Source organism: Plecotus auritus (assembly GCF_963455305.1).
Source record: "Plecotus auritus genome assembly, chromosome: 9".
Taxonomy (NCBI): Eukaryota; Metazoa; Chordata; class Mammalia; order Chiroptera; family Vespertilionidae; genus Plecotus; species Plecotus auritus.
The window spans coordinates 42,548,775-42,568,906 of NC_137783.1; the positions used below are offsets into that span (position 1 = coordinate 42,548,775).

Consider the following 20,132-nt stretch of genomic DNA (forward strand, 5'->3'; position numbering starts at 1 on the left):
GGTTCATAGGTCAATGCTTAAGCTATGCTGGCTGGGCAAACCTTCATTTTGAGGGGTTCTAAAGGCTGGGTGTTTAGGGGAGGTCTTACAGTAGGACCTCAATATTCATCAGCTTTATGCTGATGTACCAAAATTATGTTTATTCTTTTAACTTCATCTGTCCTTGAGTGTGGTTGGCAAATGGCACTATTTGGATTTCTGTTATCTGTCTCCCTGAATGTGTTTTCTGATTGACCCTCTTCCTGGTCAATCAGAAAACACCCATGGTTAGGGAAAAGTGAAAACCATTTACTCTCAAGTGTCCTTGGTTTAAGGAAGATGGGATTTACTAGATGTCTGCAAACTGCGTTAAACTGTCTCAGTTTCCCCACCTGACTTACTAGCCTATATCTCATTAATGTCTGCTCCCAACCCCCCAAAAGTCTCCCTTGACTTGTTCAGAATTTTTTGAAGTTGCCTCATTTTCACCACGTGTGCAGTGTGCCCTGAGAGTCACCTCAGTACTCATTTATTCCCACCTACCAAGTACCAGGTGACACGTCTCGATGTTTAATTCACAGAATAAAGTGCTCTCCTCAAAACATTCCATTCTGCCTCCAGTACTTCTACACTTGGACAGTGCAGAAGCACCGTTTGAGAATTTGTGCTATAAAATGGTGAGATCCTGAGATAAAAGAATATTAACACGTGTTCCTTTTTTAATTAACTGTGGCTGTCTCCGAAAGATGGTTACATTATTTTTAAAACTATTTTTTTATTGATTTCAGAGAGGGATAGAGAAATAGAAACATCAGTGATGAGAGAGAATCATTGAACAGCTGCCTCCTGCATGTTCCCTATTGGGGATTGAGCCCACAACCCAGACATGTGCCCTGACAGGGAATGGAACTGTGGCCGATGCTCAACCACTGAGCAACACCTACCGGGTAATAACAGACTTTTCAAGACTTCTGGTACTCTTCTGGTCCCTGGCGCTTCGGGAGCCCCGGGCTTCTGTGCAGAGATGGCCAAGTCCAAGAACCACGCCACGCACAACCAGTCCTGAAAATGGCACAGAAATGGCATCAAGAAACCCCGGTCACAAAGATACGAATCTCTTAAGGGGGTAGACCCCAAGTTCCTAAGGAACATGTGCTTTGCCAAGAAGCACAACAAGAAGGGCCTGAAGAAGATGCAGGCCAACAACGCCAAGGCCATGAGCGCACGCGCTGAGGCCATCAAGGCCCTGGTCAAGCCCAAGGAGCCCAGGCCCCATATCCCAAAGGGCTGCAGCCGCAAACTCAGTCGACTTGCCTACATGGCTCACCCCAAGCTTGGGAAACGTGCTCGTGCCCGCATTGCCAAGGGGCTCAGGCTCTGCCGGCCAAAGGCCAAGGACAAGGCCAAGGCGGAAACCAAGCCCCAGGCTGCAGGTACAGCTGCAGCTCAGGCTCCCAAAGCGGCTCAGGCTCCTGCTCCCAAAGGTGCCCAGGCCCCCACGAAGGCTCCACAGTAGAGGCCTCTGTCTGCCGATGTGAGGACGGAAGGACTGGTGGGGCCCCTGGGCTGCTGTCTGCGTGGCGCTGGTGCCGTCCTGTGCTGTTTGTACAAAGAAACCTGCGGCAGGAAGAAAAAAAAAAAGACTTCTGGTACTAACCAAGAAGGTGTAAGCGTCCACTATAGCCTGCCATTCCCAATGATACAACTAAAAACTCTGGACAAAATACAGAAAGCAATAGTGGCAGGAAGATTGGGAGGGGGACCAGTGGTAAAGAAGGCACATACAGGGGTGAGTTTTCCACTTTCATCACTTGGCTTTGACCCAAAGGCAGCCACAAGGCATGACTGCACAGCTGGCACAGGCAGCAAAAGGTCCTAGGGAAGTTCTACATTTCTGCTCAGCAGACCTGGAAAGGCAGCTCCTGCAGGCAGGAGAGGGTGGGGAAGCCTCCTTGTTTTTTTCCTTTCTTGTCTTTCCCTTTCTCTTTGGCCCTACCCCTAAGGGCAGCCCTACTCACAGAACAGCATGGTGGTGGCAGTGGCACCGGCATCTAAAATCCCAACAAGAAACTTACCTTTCAAGCCAGGGGAACTGAGATAAAGGGATCTGTTAGGTCGATGCTGAGAGGAACCAGACCGAATGAAATGAAAAAGCAAAAGTTATAAATGTATTGTTACATCTGCAAACGGAAGGGCCGAGACCAAAGTGGTGTCAGCCAGCGAGAGTAGGGAGGGAGGGATATTTATGCTTTTATGTGGGTCAAAGCTAGCCGCTGGGTCTAGAACTGCTGTTCTTGGCCACTTAGCTGTCACATGTGACACCTGAAACAGGAAAGCCACAGAGAGGGCAGGGGAGAAAATGAGAGCAGGGGAAAGTACAGAATGTGCTTTTTCTTTTTCCTTCTGTGAGCTGGGGTGGATGAAGGAGGCTGACCTCGGACTTCTGTAGCTTCTTCATGCTCAGGTGGGTTGTAGAGATGTCCCTAATTAGTGGGTGACTGAGGGAGGGGATGATCTCTAGTGTAGGTCTGGAATAGCATCATTTCCCCTATGGAACTATTGGTGATTGCCTGAATGCAGTTTTGAAGAAAGGAGGAAAGGGCTTTTAGGATGCACGGGCCAAAGATGAGTGCCAGGAAGAGCATTAAGAGGGGTCCAACTAGCGGTAGAAGCCAGAAGGTCCAGTGAAGATTCCGTAGCCAGGTACCCCAGGATTCAGAAAGCTGTTGTCAGACTTTTGAGGCCCTATCAACTAGTTTCCTGGCCCCGTCCCTTACGATGCCAGACTGGTTGGCATAAAAACAGCATTCTTCCTCTAGGAATAGGCATAGCCCCCCTTCCTCAGTGTGAGGAGGTCAAGTCCTCTCCGATTTTGGATAGTAACTGCTGCCAATGACTCTCTCCGGTCCTGGACTGCAACAATACTTCAGTCAATTTCCTCTAAGCTGTCTGCAAGGTCTCTGGATAGGCTCTGATGGTAGGAGAGGGAGGGTGCTAGCCCCCCTATCCCAGTCCCTCGGCTTGTAGCTATTCCTAGGCTGGCAAGAAGGGGAAGGAGGGCAAGGTCCTGCCTGGTCTGTGCCTAAGTGGTGAGAGGAACCTTGAAGGGCTGATGGTTAGGGGCAATGTCTATTTCGGGGGCGAGATAGATTAGGGTCCAGGTCCCAGTCCAGTTGGCTGGGAGGCAGGGATAGGTATTGGTGCCCCACAGAAAGAAGACTCCCTGATTTTCTAAGCAGAAGGTGTTTTTGATGGTGAAGAGGTAAGCTTGTTTTCATTTTCCCAAACAGAAGGAGTTCCAGCCAAGGTTGCCCCAGTAAGGGGCTGAAAATGGCCTTTGGGATTGACCTGTGTCACCCCAGTGGTGATGTTTAAAAAAAAAAAAAAAAAAAATATATATATATATATATATATATATATATATATATATATATATTTCCTCTCAGTTTCCACACAAAATTCAGAATGTGTGAGACCACAGGAGGGAAGTAGGCTGCAGTTAGATTGTAATTGAGAGTTACGACTCTGCCATGTGAAATAGCTAACACAGGAAAAGGGTCAACCTAAACAGATCTGGGAGGTATGCGTGGTCGTGGCCGTTGGGAAGGTGGCTGAGACGGTGGGCCAGGCTGAGAATCCAATGGGTTTTAGAAAAAGCCTGTTTGGGTGATGAAATTGCTATCCCGCCAGAGGAAGGCTGTGTGTTGAGAGTAAAGTTGCATTGGCGTTGATCAAGATGTCCCAAAACCTTTCCTGCAGGGAGTGTTCTGTTGATGCAAAGAGGTGCCTGATATGCTAGGACAGTGTTGGTTGTTACTGGTCCTAAGATGGGGACTTTGTTGGGTGAATGTTCGGTTACGTTGTTTAAGTATGACTGGAGTAACTGAACAGCTCTACCTGTGAGTGTTCCCCTTTCATCACTGATGTTTTTCTCTTTCGCCCTCTCCCTTCTCTAAAATTAATAAAAAATATATATTTAAAGAAAAAAAAGAGCCTGGCTGGCATGGCTCAGTGAGCATCAACCTATGAACCAGGAGGTCATAGTTCAATTCCCAGTCAGGGTACTTGCCCGGGTTGTGGGCTCGATCCTCAGTGTGGGGCGTGCAGGGGCCAGCTGATCAATGATTCTCTCATCATTGATGTTTCTATCTCTCTCTCCCTCTGAAATGAATAAAAAAAAATATTATTAAAAAAAAAGTTCCCTCTGGGAGTGGCGTGGGGTCTAAGGTGCTAAATTTCTGTAAGGCCTCTGTGAGGCGGAAGAGAGCTGGGTTTTTGTCAGGGCCCTGAGTGATTTCATTGTTTGTCATAGTTGACTGCCTCATGGGCAGCCTTTTGGAGTCCAGCAATGAGACAGGTGATCATATGGCTACAGAGCCAGCGCCCTGGAGAATTAACCAGGTAATCCCATCTCAGGTCAGTTCGGGGAAGCATGTCAGCGCCAACTGAATTGGCTGCATATCCTGCCTATGGAGGGCATGGGCATGGTCCTGAGCTGCTAGCCAGATGTGCTCCTTTGCCTCTGGGGTGAGAGATGAGGATATAGATGTTGTGCCAGGTCAGGTTATAGGACTGGGTCAGGTACCCAAATTCCTTTGTAAAAGTAGTCAGGTGTGCCAAAACCGGTTTGGCTCAGTGGATAGAGCGTTGGCCTGTGGAGTGAAGGGTCCCGGGTTCGATTCCGGTCAAGGGCATGTACCTTGGTTGCGGGCACAACCCCAGTGGGGGGTGTGCAGGAGGCAGCTGATCGATGTCTCTCTCTCATCGATGTTTCTAGCTCTCTATCCCTCTCCCTTCCTCTCTGTGAAATATCAATAAAATATATTTAAAAAAAAAAAAAGTAGTCAGGTGCGTGGAAAAAGACCCAAGACACCTCTCAATGTATGCGAGGTGGGACATGGAAAATGAGATGTGTACCTGGACAATACCCTGCGCCCAAGCCACCTCTCGGAGGGAAGTGCCAGGCTGTGGGGCAGAGGGGTCGGGTGAGGGGTGACTGGAGGCTGGGTTGCCTGGGAATGAGTGAGAGGCAGGGCTCGGTAGGGAGGCAGAGGGGTGGACATGAAGAGGTGGCGTCTGGAGACATAGGGGCATAAGGAGGTGGGTTTGGGGGACCCAGAGGGGAACAGAGGATTGAATGACCAGGGAAGGATCGAAGGGAGGGTCTGAGGGATCCAACTGGTCAGGGAAAGATGGATCAGAAGCCTCAGGTGGAAAGGTCCGGGGTTGAGGAAGGAGGCTTTGAGTGGAGAAGTTGGATTTGATAAGTAGAGCAAGTCTGACAGAGAGGAGGACGATTACGGAGTGTAAAGAAGGCCTGGACCAGGCATCCTCAAACTACGGCTCGCGGGCCACATGCGGCCCGCCGAGGACATTTATCCGGCCCGTCGGGTGCCGCTGCCCGTCCTGCTTAGCAGCCGACTCGTCCCGGGCCCGCAGTGCGCATAGGAATTTGTTCATAGTTTTTTTTTTAAACTATAGTCCAGCCCTCCAACGGTCTGAGGGACAGTGAACTGGCCCCCTGTTTAAAAAGTTTGAGGACCCCTGCAGGGCCTGGACGAAGGGGATCTCTGACCTTTACCACTGCGGTGACAGAAATTGTCTAAGTCCCAGAGAAAGTACCATTCTTGGGCCAATGTGAGTCATTGTCTAATTTACATTGTGCCAGGCAGTATTGCAAGAGAAATTAAGGCATTTGGGCCAGACCTCTGTGGAAAGGCCGAGTGTGTTTGGATTATGGAGGAGACATCTGGAGGACGGAAAGAGAATTCCCCATGGGGTAAGTAGGAAGGGGAGGTGAGTAACAGAAATACCCAGGACTGGAGGGAGGGTGTCCCTACCGTCTAGTCAGGCTTCTGAGGGAAGAAAGTCTGATGCCTGTGGGGGGCGTCTCCTCCACGAGGGAGACTGTGGGGCCTGGTCCCAGGCCGAGGCGGGACTGGCCTAGCGCTAGGTCTTTGTCTGAGACGGAAAGTGGCAAATCTAAAATCCCGAAGGGTGATCAAATTGTCACTTACCAGAGATGAAATGAGCCGGTGTGTAGTGCGGGATCAGCACTGGGAAGGAGACCCCTCGGCATCCCCGGGTTTTGGCACCAAAATGTTAGGTGGATGCCAAGAGGAACCAGGCCGAATGAAATTAAAAAGCAACATGTATAAATTTATTGTTACATCTGCGAACAGAAGGGCTGAGGCTAAAGTGGTGTAGGGAGGGCATGGTATTTATGTTTTTTATGTGTGTCAAGGCTAGCAGTTAGGCCAGATGCAGGTGCAGGCGTTTGCAGGGAGCCGGGTCTAGAGCTCTTCTTGGCTGCTTAGCTGTCTCTTGTGACACCTGAAACAGGAAAACCACAGAGAGGGCAGGAGTCCCAAGCGGGGCTCAGGGGAGAGACTGAACGCAGGGGAAAGGTACAGAATGTGCCTAAAAGAACCCTGTGGTCTGAAGCATATGCGGGGGGGTGGTCCCCATTCATGTGTTTTTTTTCACTTTTCTTTCACTGTTTGCTCCAAAGTTGGTCCAATTTTGCAGAACTGTAGCAGCTAAAATGCCAGGAGAAAGTTCATCTTTCTGGTCAGAGAACGGAGAAAAGGGAACCCTGGTAGCTGGACAGTATGGGGGAATCTGGAAAGAAGAGGGCTGGAAAAGGGACTCCCCTAATATATATATATATATATATATATATATATATATATATATATATATATATATATATATATATATATAAAATAGAGAAATATGCTAATTAACCGGGCATCATAACGGGTCAACCAGCATCGGGGGTCGGGTGGCAGGGGCCTCTGTAGGCCTGCGCTGGGGGAGGGCCTGATTAGCAGTGGCTGCAGCTGCTTCAAGGGCGGGAGAGGGAGGCAGGGCCGGACCAGCGACTTGGGGGTGGGCGCCTAGTTCTAAACAATAGAAGTAGTAAACCTCTGGCCAGACTGACCATAAAAGGAGGGAAAGACACATGTGACTTTTATTGAGGTAGGATAGTAAGAAGCTAGAAAAATTCCCGAGAGAGTGGAATGGGGAAACTGAGACAAGATAATTAAACAAGGCCAAACAATTTGAACAACTTACAGCCAGTTAGTGAATTGCAAGACCTAATCTTCCCTAACCAAGGACACTCGAGAGCAAATGGTTTATACCTCTCCTCCCTGATCACAGAATGCATAGATTAAATCACCCTGGTTGGGAAAATAGAGAAGGAAGACCCAATTAATGCCATTTGTGCCAGCTAAACCCAAGGACAGATGAAGTCAGGGGAACAAATAACAAAAACCCAATAAAAGCCAGACAGAACCAAAATAAAAGTAAAACAATAAAACAGACCAAAGAATAATCCCAAATTCCTCTATGCGCTCATTTTGATGCATCAGCCATATTAAAAACGCACCTGCAAAGCTGATGAATATTCTACTGAAACCCTCCCCTAAGATTCTCGCCAGCAGAAGAGAGATAAAACCCTCCAGACAAAGACCCAGTTTGGGCTCCCTCTTGAGAGCCCCCATGTCCCTTCTCAGGCATGAACTGTTTACTTCCTCCTAAACTGGAAGGGACCCCATGAGTCTTGCAACTCGGGGAACAGTGGGAAGCAGCAGCTTGTCCCGGGCTTACCCCTGATCCTGCCTGACTTTCCAGTGAGCTAAAAGCAGCCCCACCTTGGCTCACTTTTTTCCTATAACATTTCTAGGGAGCCAAAGCCTAGGCTCTCTCTCCTGTTGCAACTTTTATCGTAAGTCCTTCCTTTGCTTCACTCTCCTCAGCTTTAATAACATACTCTCAAAATCACCTGGACTCATTTTGGGAAATCTTCCCTGCATGAAGTCAAGAATCCACATATTACAGGCCAGCCTGAGGCAGACTCGCTCTGGGCCTGGGCCCCATCCTGTAACATTATCAGGAATAAGAGAGGAAACATTATGGCAGACCCTACTGACATCAAAAAGAGTAACAAGTACTGCAAACAAGTCTATTCCCGTAAGTTAAATTACTTAAAGAAAATGGACCAATTATTTGAAGTACCAAAACTCACATAAGAAGAAACAGATAATCTTCACTGTCCCATATCTAATAAAGAAATTGAATTTGTAGTTTAAAATCCTCCAATAAAGAAACTCCAGGCTACCAAACATTTAATTTATAAATAATACCATAAAATAGAAGAGAACATTTTCCAACTCATTTTAGGAAACCTGAATTTAGCCATTGATATTTTTGGATTATTTATTACAGTAGTTAATCTACCCTAGACAGCTATGACAGTGGCTTTTGCTATGTTCTCTTGGGACCCTAAATCTCCTCAGTGATATCTTGAGGAATGCCGTGGTAGAAACTCGGGGCGTCTACTTCAACCAGAACAGTCCTGCTTTTATATATTTAATAGTCAGCTCTCCATATCCATAGGTTTCAAATCCACAGCAGGGGCAGCTATACGTATTGTTCTACGCAATTTAATGCAAGGGACTTGAGTCTCCGAGGATTTTGGTGTCCATAGTGCAGTGGGGGTGGTGAGTTCTGGAGGCAGTTCCCCAAGAATACCAAGGGATGACTATATATATAATGCATGACATACAGATGGCAAAGTATGAATCCATGCACGTATGACATGTAATGATGCACATGGTGAGGACTTCAAAAGGCACAAACGGCTTTGCAGTAAAAATGAATCTTCTTTATACCTCTGTTGTTCAGTCTCCCATTTGCTCTTTAGGAGCAACTTCTGTCACCCACTTCCTGAGTTTTAGTGATAATTTATGTGCATATAAACATATGTACCGGTGATATATTTAACCAGTTCCTCATTAATGGATAATTCGTGTATTTCCCATCTTTTGCTAGCATAAACTATGGCACAGTGATTATCCTTACATATAGATGGCATTTTATACATATGGCATGTGCATTTCACATTTTGATAGTGCCAAATTGCATTCCATAGGGTACCAATTTACACTTCTATCACTTGCCCTTCACATCCTTGCCAATGCAAGATATTGAAGCATAGTAACCTCCATCTTGTATAAAACTGCTGCTTGAATTCTCTGCTATTGTTAGATAGTCCCTAGTCCTGTAAACTCTGTCACTGTAAACTCTGACATTGTAAACTCTGTCACTTTAAGACAGTCTCTTATTCTATAAAATGACTTTGTTTTTAGTTCAAATAACAGAAAAAGATAAACATAACTGTCTGATCTTGGAAGCTAGCCATCCAATGTAATAGACTAATACTGATAATAATTCCCATATTCTTATGCCAAGTACAAACTCATCATGTATTCAAGGTTACAACTGTCTGTAACAATAACTCACACAGAGCCCTTTGTAATATCTGCAAACAAAGAGGCTCCAAAAGTATAAATACAGGAGACTTCCTGTATGTGGTGCTCAGAGATTTGGAAGAGACACCTCCCTCTGGGCTGCACGCAATAAACAACTCCTAATTAATTGACTTATTAAGGCGTCTTGTATCTCATTCGCTGATTTCCGATACAACAATATGACCAAATGTATTAGTTTGATATGTGAAAAATGGTATCTCATTGTAGATTGAGTATTTCTCTCATTATGAGTGAAGTTTTACATTTTCACATGTTTTGAAGCCACTTACATTCCCTTTTCTGTGAATTGAACACTTAATTTTCAACTGGGCTATCAATCTTTTTCTTATTGATTGGTGAGAGTTCTTTAACTATCAAAGGAAATGTATTTACATTTTATAATAGAGTTAAGATCATTCAACAGATGGATTCCGCTGCTTAAAACCAAAATTTGAAAATCACTGCCTATGCTACTTTGTAACCTGGCCTGCTAATAAAATCCTGTCTCCTATACCAGTGGTCAGCAAACCGCGGCTCGCGAGCCACATGCGTCTCTCGAGCCGCAGTTTGCCGCTCTGTTGACTAATGAGTTTGCCGACCACTGTCATATACTACCCTTTACCTCTTTGCACACAATATGCCACAATTGCCTAATCCTCACAGCTTCCAACTACACGGTAACATACCCTAGGAAATCTTTGTTAGTTAGAGCCCCAATCAGTACCACTTGTCCTGTGTGGTTGAAACTCTAAGCCAGAGTTTCTCAACCCCTGACACTGTTGACATTTTGGCTGGATAAATCTTTCTTGCTTAGGGGGCTGTCGTCTGCATTGTAGAACATTTAGCAATATCCCTGGTCTATCTGCTGAATGTTGGTACCGTGTTTCCCCGAAAATAAGACCTACTTACAGGTTTCCTTCTAAGTGAAATATAAGGCATCCCCCGAAAATAAGGCCCCCAGGCTCTGTCTCAGAATGAAAATTAATTTACCGTAAACTGGTCGCTATGGCCGCCCCAACTGGCGTATAGCAACCAGTGACGTTACACGGAGTCCTGACGTCACTGCTGTGTGGAGGCGGAGAGGAGGTTGGAGTGAGCGGTGAGCGCGGGGCGGGAGAGAGGAGGAAACTTTCGCAGATGCGTGTAGAAGAACAGGAGGATTAGAGCGGACAGGACGCAGCGAAAGTGGTGAGTGCTGGTCTGTCTCTGGTGACACTACCTGATGCTCGCGGCCGCCTTCATGATGACTGAAGGTTCTCAGTCAGTGGCAGACCCTGCTCCAGCCCAGATCCAGGCCCCAGCAAGCCCAGTGACAGTCCCCAGGCAGGCCCCAGGGGGTAAATGTCTGATAAAGGGGTAGGGGGGATGTCTGGTGAAGGTGTTCAGTGGCACAGGGGTGGGGGGAGGGGGATCACTTAAAATGACACAGGAGGATCAGAGGGGGCAATCAAAATGACACAGGAGGATCAGAGGGGGCAATCAAAATGACACAGGAGGATCAAAAGGGGTTACTAAAATGGTAATCCCCCCTCTGATTCTCCTGTGCCATTTTGATTCCCCCCTCTGATTCCCCCTGTGTCATTTTGAGTGATCCCCCTTCCCCCACCTTGATACCCCAATTCCTTTTTTTTACCCCTAGAAATGAGCGCAAAAAGAAAAAGCTACTCCGTGGAGTACAAGAAGGGAATCGTGGAAGACTCTTGGGGCCAAAATCTTACTGCTTTCTGCAAAGAGAAGACGTTGAGTATCCAATTGGTCCGAAAATGGCGAGCAGAGTATGGTAACCTCATTGAACAAGTGGACAAGGGAAATGCTAAAAAGCGCAAGTGTGGATCAGGTCGGCAACCATTATTTTCTGAGCTGGAAGACCTGATCTGTGAATGGGTTGTTGACAGGAGAGCAAAGGCTTTGGTTGTGAATAGGGCTCAGATTCAAGAATTTGCCCTTGCAATGGCACCACAGTTTGACATAGCCCCCCCCCCCCCCCCCCGAAGACTTCAAAGCATCACAACACTGGCTGGATAATTTCCTTCAGCGAAGTGACCTGTCTTTAAGATCTACAACATTGTTTAGGTTGGAAGATACTCAAGTTATTAAGTGAGCACTTGCATTCAAGTCCTTCATTGATGATGCTGACTTCTCTAAATACAATCTTTCCAACATGATTGCTATGGATGAAACTGCAATGTTTATGGGCCAATCATCTCAAACAACAATTGAACAGCGGGGTGCCTCCTTAGCGTACATTCCCTCCACTGCTTACGAAAGTGCACGTGTTTCCTGTATTTTGGCAATTCGTCTGGATGGCACTAAAATCCCACCTTTAATCATTTCTAAGGGCAAGAAGGAAAAGATTGAACGTGTTTTGGGCGTTTTTATTCTTGAAACTGAAAAGGCCTGGGCCACACAAGCAGTTATAAGGAAGTGGGTCGATTTAATACTGCCGCTTGTTATGCGAGGGAGCCAAAGAGGTCTGCTAGTCTGGGATGCAGCCAGCACTCACCGCGCTAAAGACATGAAGACATTTCTTCACGAAAGAAAAATAGATCAGATAATGATTCCTGCAGGAATGACGGCCTATCTCCAGACTCTTGATATTGCAATAAACAAGCCATTCAAAGACAATTTGTGCATGGAAATTAATGACTACATTGAAAATAGAATGGAGAGAAATCAGCGTGGAAACTTTGTGAAACCTAAACTACAAGAAGTTGTGACTTGGGTGAAGAATTCATGGGAGAAAATCACTGACAGTTGCATTGCAAATGCACTGCGAGCAGGCTACCTTGACAAGAAGTACTCATTTAAAGACAGTGCTATTGCTAAACATGAGAGATTTGGTCCACTGATTCTGAAAGAAATGGAGTCACAAGAAATTCACCAGGAAATTCAGGAATTGGATTGTTATGATGATGTTCCAGAAGATGATGACATGATTGTCATTGAATAAATGAGTAAATTCTTGATACTGTAGGATTCACAGTTTGTCTGGTTTGTGTTGACAACTACCGTACTACCGTACCATATATAGGTAATAAATTTCCTTTATTTTCACTTAACAATAAATGTGTACCGTATTCTTCTTCATGGAAAAATAAGACATCCCCTGAAAATAAGACCTAGCGTGTCTTTGGGGGCAAAAATAAGACACTGTCTTATTTTCGGGGAAACACGGTAGTACAGTCTCCCCTGAGTTGTGACAACAAAAATATCTCCACATTGTCAAGTATACCCCAGAGAAGGGGTAAGGTTGCGAAATCTCTGTGATTTGAGAACCACTGGTCTAGGTTTTAATATTTCTGGTGGAAGGCAAGGCTGCATTACCAAATGGTCTATTTACTTTAGTTTAAAAGTCCCAGAGAACTCAAATGGTGCTTGATAGGATGCAAAATTCTAAGGTCTGTAGGGAAATACAACACTGTATCTAATAAAAAAGACAAAATAACATACATGAAGCCACGAAAGAATAACACCTCCTACATTTGTGTTTATACCCAGGAAATTTAAAAAGAAGTGGTGTAAGTCAGGAAAGTCAGTCAACTGCTCCCACCTCACAGGGTGGGGGAGGCTTGATGAGGCTATCAGACTGTAGAGTCTAGCCTTCAGGTGGCTGTTTCAAAAAATGGTTACTCTTTTTCTTTTTAAACTAAAAATAATGTAATCATTTTAATACATTAAATTTTACCAAGAAATATTTATTTTTTTAAAAAATATTTTTTGATTGATTTCAGAGAGGAAGAGAGAGGGAAAGAGAGATAGGAACATCAATGATGAGAGAACCATGGATCCGCTGCCTCCTGCAGGCCCCCCACCGGGGACTGAGCCCACAACCCCCGCATGTGCCCTTGACCGAAATCGAACCCGGGACCCTTCAGTCCGCAGGCCGGCGCTCTTTCCACTGAGCCAAACCAGCTAGGGCAAGAAATATTTATTTATTTATTATTTATTTTTTTAAATGTACTTTATTAATTTTTTACAGAGAGGAAGGGAAAGGGATAGAGAGTTAGAAACATTGATGAGAGAGAAACATCGATCAGCTGCCTCCTGCACACCTCCTACTGGGGATGTGCCCGCAACCAAGGTATGTGCCCTTGACCGGAATCGAACCCGGGACCTTTCGGTCCGCAGGCTGACGCTCTATCCATTGAGCCAAACTGGTTTCAGCAAGAAATATTTATTGATGTGTCCTCAACCTTTCCATTTATGTCCAGTCTCTCCATCAAGAATGCTAAGTAGTAACTTTTTTTTCAGTTTTCATCAGAAAATATATTTATTATTGACAGTGAGTGAAGATGTCAGTATTTATGATAGAGAAGTGGTTGTATAAGTCACAGTTGTCTTTACGATGATTAAAAAATGCCTTATTTCATAAACATTATTCCAGTAAAAGAGGTGTATTTTCTCTCTTTTTTGTCTTCTTATTTATATGATCACCATAATGAATTCAAATGAAATAGTTCTTATATAGTCAAGAGAAAAGAAAATGAGAGAAACCCAAAATGTCACAGTAGACCATTCTGCCCGGCCCTGCTGGCATGAGATGGAAGTATTTTGCCCTCTGCTCTCGCCACTCCAATTCCCTTATCTCCAATCCCAACCCCAAGCTTTGCTGGAGTGTAGGGACATCAAGTGATGAAGCATGGTTAGAAAGAGAAAGTTGAATAGGAAGTACATATCCTGGTAAGTGATAGATGGTAACAATAAAAACTGTCTTGTTAGGCAGCAAAATATCAGACATATGTTGTAGCAATATCTTTACCAATACAGCTCCTAGGACAATGGAAACTAAGGAGAAAACAAACAAATGGGACTACATCAGAATAAAAAGCTTCTGCACAGCAAAAGAAACCATCAACAAAACAACAAGAAAGCACACTGCATGGGAGAACATACTTGCCAATATTATAGCCAATAAGGGCCTAATCTCCAAAATTTACTGGGAACTCATACATCTTAACAAAAGGAAGACAAATAATCCAATCAAAAATGGGCAAAAGATTTAAATAGACATTTTTTGAAAGTGGACATACAGAAGGCTAAGAGATATATGAAAACATGCTCAAAGTCACTAATCAATCATCTGAGAGATGCAAATCAAAATGACAATGAGGTACCATTTCACACCTGTCAGAATGCCTATCATCAACAACAAATTGACAAACAAGTGCTGGTGAGGATGTGGAGAAAAAGGAACACTTTTGCACTGCTGGTGGGAATGCAGACTGTGGAAAACAGTATGGAGTTTCCTCAAAAAATTAAAACTGGAACTCCCATTTGACCCAATAATCCCACTTCTAGGAATATATCCCAAGAAACCAGAAACACCAATCCGAAAGGACATATGCACCCCTATGTTCACAGCAGCACAATTTACCATAGCTAAGATTTGGAAACAGCCTAAGTGTCCATCAGCAGATGAGTGGATTAGATAACTGTGGTACATCTACACAATGGAATACTATGTTGCGGTAAAAATAAGGAATTCTTACCATTTGCAACAGCATGGATGGACCTGGAAAGCATTATGCTAAGCGAAATAAGCCAGTTGGAGAAAGATAAGTATCACATGACCTCACTCATTTGTGAAATATAATGAACAACATAAACTGATGAACAAAAATAGATCCAGAGTCAGAGAAGCATTGAACAGACTGTCAAACCTCAGAGTGAAGGCAGGGGTGGTGGTGGTGGGGGGGGGGGGGAAGGGGGAAGAGATCAACCAAAGGACTTGCATGCATGCATATAAGCCTAACCAATGGACACAGACAACAGGGGGGTGAGGGCATGTGTGGGGGTTGGGGGTGGCCTGGGAGAGGTTGATGGGGGCAAAAGGAGACATATGTAATATACTTCAAACAATAAAGCATTAAAAAAAGATTACTCCTTAGTGGAGTAATAATTACTCCTATTAAAAAAATTGTTTTGTTTTTGCCTATGTGAGGTACCTCATGGTTTTACCTGTATGTTCCTGACTACTAATAGATTAGAACATTTTAAATATTTATGTAGTTATATTTTAAATGGCTTCTTAGTTAAAAAGCTTTCTTAATGCAGTTATATAATGTTCTAAAATGCCTTATTTTTATTGTATTTTTTCATTTAGATCTTCAATCCACCTGGGATTTATTTTTAGTGTGAGGTAGGACTCTATATTTATGTTTCCATATTAATAACCAGTTTTGCCAATAACATTTTTCTAGTACACGAAGAATGGATACTAGGTCCCTTATTTTTTTACACTCCCTTAATGGTAGTTACATAGTTATAAAATTTGATTCATTCGCACCAGATGGCTATTGTGTTGGCTGTTGTCCCTTTGTCATTTGACAATCTCCGGGAAAAGAGGTCAGTGCCCCACTAGTTTTGCATGTTTACAAACGCAAACGGTTGCTACAAGCGATGGGGGAGGGGGCGGCTAAGGAGAGAAGCAGGGGAGAGAGGAGCCCCAGAGGAGCTGTCAGCGGCGTGAGGATGGCCCGGGTCCCTTGGCCTCCCCTCAAACCGTCAGCAACACCGAGCGGCCGGCGCGTCTGCGGCGCCGACCTCGCCCGCTTCCTCCCCCATCGCCTCTCGGGGCCTCCGCGTCCACCTTCCGCTAAATCTGGAGCCAGCGCGGCGCGCCGGAGGCATAAGCGGACACTCACACTGCGAAGCCGAACTTGCGCCAGCCCCGCCGCAGTGATTTCAGGGCGGGCGGAGAGAAATTGAGAAAGGGGCGAGGGTGGCTGCGCAGCGCCGCCACGTGACCCGGCGTCCTGTGGTCCCGCTCGCGTGGGTGGTGCGGTGCGGGTCACGTGACGGGGTTTAAATCTCCCGCAGCCGGAGCCGCGGGGGCGCCAGTGCCGCGAGTGCGAGCGGGAGCAGAGCAGGCGAGGCGGCGGCCAGAGAGGCAGTTTGAAGATGGCGGACGAGGCGGCGCTCGCCCTTCAGCCCGGCGGCTCCCCTTCCGCAGCGGCGGCCGAGAGGGAGGCCTCTCCGCCGCCCCCCGGGGAGCCGCTCCGCAAGCGGCCGCGCAGGGACGGCTCCGGCCTCGGGCGGAGCCCGGGCGAGCCCGATGGGGCGGCCTCGGAGCGAGAGGCGCTGGCGGCGGCCGGGGGCGGCCCGGCGGCGGCCGGCGGAGAGTGGGAGGCCCAGGCGGCGGCGGGCGGAGGAGGAGACAATGGGCCTGGCCTGCAGGGCCCCTCCTGGGACCCGCCGCCGGACGACGACTTCGATGACGACGACGACGAAGAGGACGAGGAGGAGGAAGAGGCGGCAGCGGCGGGGATTGGGTACCGAGGTGCGCCGGGCGCGGGCGGCCGGGACTGCGCATTCCTCCTCCCTCTCCGGGCCCCTCCAGGCTAAGTGCGGGTGTCTGGGGTGGGCCGGGGCGGGCTCGGCGGCGTCCCCCACCTACCGCCGCCCTCTGTGCGCCTCCGGGGCGGCCGCCCGGCTGCGGCCCGCGCTCGCTCCCTCCCGCCCCCCCCCCCGGCTTTCCCTTCCGCTGCCCGCCGGGGCGCCCGGGCGCGGTGCGCAGCCGCCGGGCCGGGAAACTCGCAGTTGGTTTTAAAATAAGTTTCTTTCGCTTCCTACCCTTTTATGTATATACCGCTTTCGTTAAACGTTATTGCTCCCCCTCATCCCCCCGCCCCCCAAAACACTTAAACCTGCAACTTTTGCCTATCTTTTTGCAGTTGTCTTAGCAAACGGATACCTGTGCAATTCGTGACTTTTTTTGGGAAGGATCTTAATTTTTACATTTGTTTTAAATTTTAAAGAGCAAAGCTAAATTCTAAATCCATACCCTCAGTTTTCAAGAGCACAGCTGTTTCTAAAGACCGTTCTGTGGTGCAATTAGTAGTGGGCAGAGGAGAGCAATAGCACTTTTAGAGTACTTGACATGGATAGTATTTCTCTAATGTTCGAATTGTTTTCAGTTTAGTTCTAATCCTTTAATGTGTGTAAATATAACCCCGAAACACGAATTGACATTTTTCTGGCATACTAAGTTAGATGTGTTAGTTGTATTTATCCTGTCACCCTTGAAGTTTCATGTTTTCGATCTGAGGAGTTTCTGTCCTGGATGTATGTTCGTCTCCATCAGTAGCAATTCTAAACAGTGGACTTACTGGGCTGTATATAAAGATAACATGTGCATTAGGGACTGGATTAGTCAAAAGACCTCATTTCAAGAAAGTTTAATAGGGGAAACGAATTAAGGCAAAGCTATCTTGATATGTTTAGAGAAGTTGCAAATTGCTGTAGCTTCATTGGAACTTTTTTCGGTAAATTCTTAGTTGACAAATTTTATGAGCTCCATTGTTTGTAATTGGTAAATTCAGTCTAGCTTAGATTACTACTTTTGTGTTTGGATTTAGTAGACTTATTTATATGTAGATTTGTGAGGAACTGAGACTTTTAGATTGAGGTTAGAATCTCTTAAGGAGAAAATACTGTTCTTATGAACCAACCATGCAAGATGACCCAGCAGGCATTCTTTTAAATATGTTTTTATTGACTTTGTTTAGAGAGGAAGGGAGAGAAACATTGATGGGTTGCCTCCTGGGGACTGAACCTTGAAACCTGGGTATATGCCCTGACTGGAAATTGAACGTGTCTTACTCAGTGAAAAATCATTACATCATAACCATTACAAATCTTCATACTATTTTATTTTTATTAATCCTCACCCCTAGGATATTTTTCCCATTTACCTTTTTCCCTAGAGATAGAAGGAAGAGGGGAGGAGAGATATCTATATGAGATACATCAATTGGCTGCCTCCAGCACAAGACTGAGGATCTGAACCTGCAACCCAGGCACATGCCCTTGACTGGGACTTGAACCCGTAACCTTTGTTATGTGGGCTGAAGACACTGGCCAGGGCCATTTAAAAAAAAATTGTTTTGAGAGAGAGAGAGAGAGGAAAGGTGGGGTGAGAGAAACATCGATTTGTTGTTCCACTTAGTTATACATTCATTGGTTGATTCTTATATGCTCCCTGACTGGGAATTGAACCCACAACCTTGGCATATCTAACCAACTGAGCCACCGGGCCAGGGCCCAGATCTTCATACATTTTAGATGCAGATTATTCAGCAGACTTGAGTTGCTTTTGGTTTCTTTTGCAGATAACCTTCTGTTTGGTGATGAAATAATTACCAATGGTTTTCATTCCTGTGAAAGTGATGAGGATGATAGAGCCTCACATGCAAGCTCTAGTGACTGGACTCCAAGGCCACGGATAGGTATGGTTTCACAGCTTTAGAGAGTAAATTTTCTCTTTTCCTTTGTATTTTTGTTTTATGCTAACTAAAAAGATAATTATCTGCCTCCTTATAACCTGGGAATGAGGTTCCTTAGGTGCTTGCTAAGATTTATGTTTCTAGGGAAAGTCTAGTGCTTCTGATTTTAAACAGCTCGCGCCCATGGAAGCTGGCCTCTAGTATTTCTCAAACAACCGGGTCCTTCTCACACCTCAGGTCCTTGGGTCCTTTTCACATGTTTCCTCTGTGTAATGCTCTTCCTTCCTATTTGTTCTTCCTTTTCTTTTAACATAACGCTTTTTAAAAAAAGATGTTTTTGTTGATTTTAGAGAGACATAGCTATATCAGTCTTTCTCCTGCACATCCCCTACTGGGGATTGAGCCTGCAACTGGGGCATGTGCCCTGACTGGAAATCGAACTGTGACCTCCTGGTTCATAGGTCGACGCTCGACAACTGAGCCACGCAGGCTGAGCTGAATCTTAACTTATTGTGTTTCTTATACTAGAATATAAGCCCTATTGGGGACAAGGATTTTTTTTTTTTAAACTGATTTGTGTGCTATTTTGTCAGTTCCTAGAAAAGTGCCTGGCACATAATTTGTGCTCAGTAAGTCTTTTTTTTTTTTTCTTTAATATATGTTTTATTGATTTTTTTTTTTACAGAGAGGAAGGGAGAAGGATAGAGAGTTAGAAACATTGATGAGAGAGAAACACCATTCAGCTGCCTCTTGCACACCTACTGGGGATGTGCCCGCAGCCAAGGTACATGCCCTTGACTAGAATCGAACCTGGGACCTTTCAGTCCGCAGGCCAACGCTCTGTCCACTGAGCCAAACTGGTTAGGGCTTGACTCTTAAAATATTTTGTATTTCATAGTTCAAGGGGCAGACCTAAGCTCTTGAGCCCCTAATTTCATTGGGATATAGCATTAGTTCTGAGGATGCTGTGAAAATGAAATATTTTTATATTGCATTTTATTACTTTATTAAAAAAACCCATAAAGATTGTTAATTCATTACTTCAGAAAATGAGATTTTAAGTTAATTGGATGTGAATTTGATGTAATTCTTTGTCCTTTTAATATAGGTCCATATGCTTTTGTTCAGCAACATCTCATGATTGGCACAGATCCTCGAACAATTCTAAAAGATTTGCTACCAGAAACAATTCCTCCACCTGAATGGGATGATATGACACTGTGGCAGATTGTTATTAATATCCTTTCAGAACCACCAAAAAGGAAAAAAAGAAAAGATATTAATACAATAGAAGATGCTGTGAAATTACTGCAGGAATGCAAAAAAATAATAGTTCTAACTGGAGCTGGGGTATGTAACATGTTTAAAACATGAGTAAAAGAGGAGGTGGTAAATATTTTATCTTATGCCTTTCCTATTAAAGGTTTTTATGGTGTAGAAGAATTTATCCTTCCATGATAATGGGCAATTATTTGTGTTTGGAAACTGCTAAAAATTGAGCATAGCAACAGAGGCTAAATTGGTTGTTTTTAAAAGCCTCTCCAGCAACCTTTTTTATAAAGATTTGCTTCTGTTTTTTAGTACAGTAGGTAGGTGGAATTAAGGCAAGATT

General features: G+C 45.3%; 1 protein-coding gene and 1 pseudogene across 2 annotated transcripts in view; both read left to right on the top strand.

Moving 5' to 3' along the window:
• Window positions 1–1,003: 1,003 nt before the first annotated feature.
• LOC308258019 (large ribosomal subunit protein eL29-like) lies at window positions 1,004–1,590 on the top strand (annotated as a pseudogene). Its single transcript has one exon. The product of its transcript is annotated as a large ribosomal subunit protein eL29-like (transcript).
• A 14,511-nt stretch (window positions 1,591–16,101) lies between these two features.
• Window positions 16,102–20,132, top strand: part of SIRT1 (sirtuin 1) — a 32,599-nt gene continuing 28,568 nt past the window's right edge. Inside the window, exons 1-3 of the mRNA XM_080688250.1 lie at window positions 16,102–16,575; window positions 18,407–18,523; window positions 19,629–19,870. Coding sequence (XP_080544376.1) covers window positions 16,197–16,575; window positions 18,407–18,523; window positions 19,629–19,870 — 738 coding nt within the window. The 5' untranslated portion in view covers window positions 16,102–16,196. The remainder of the gene's footprint in view (window positions 16,576–18,406; window positions 18,524–19,628; window positions 19,871–20,132) is intronic.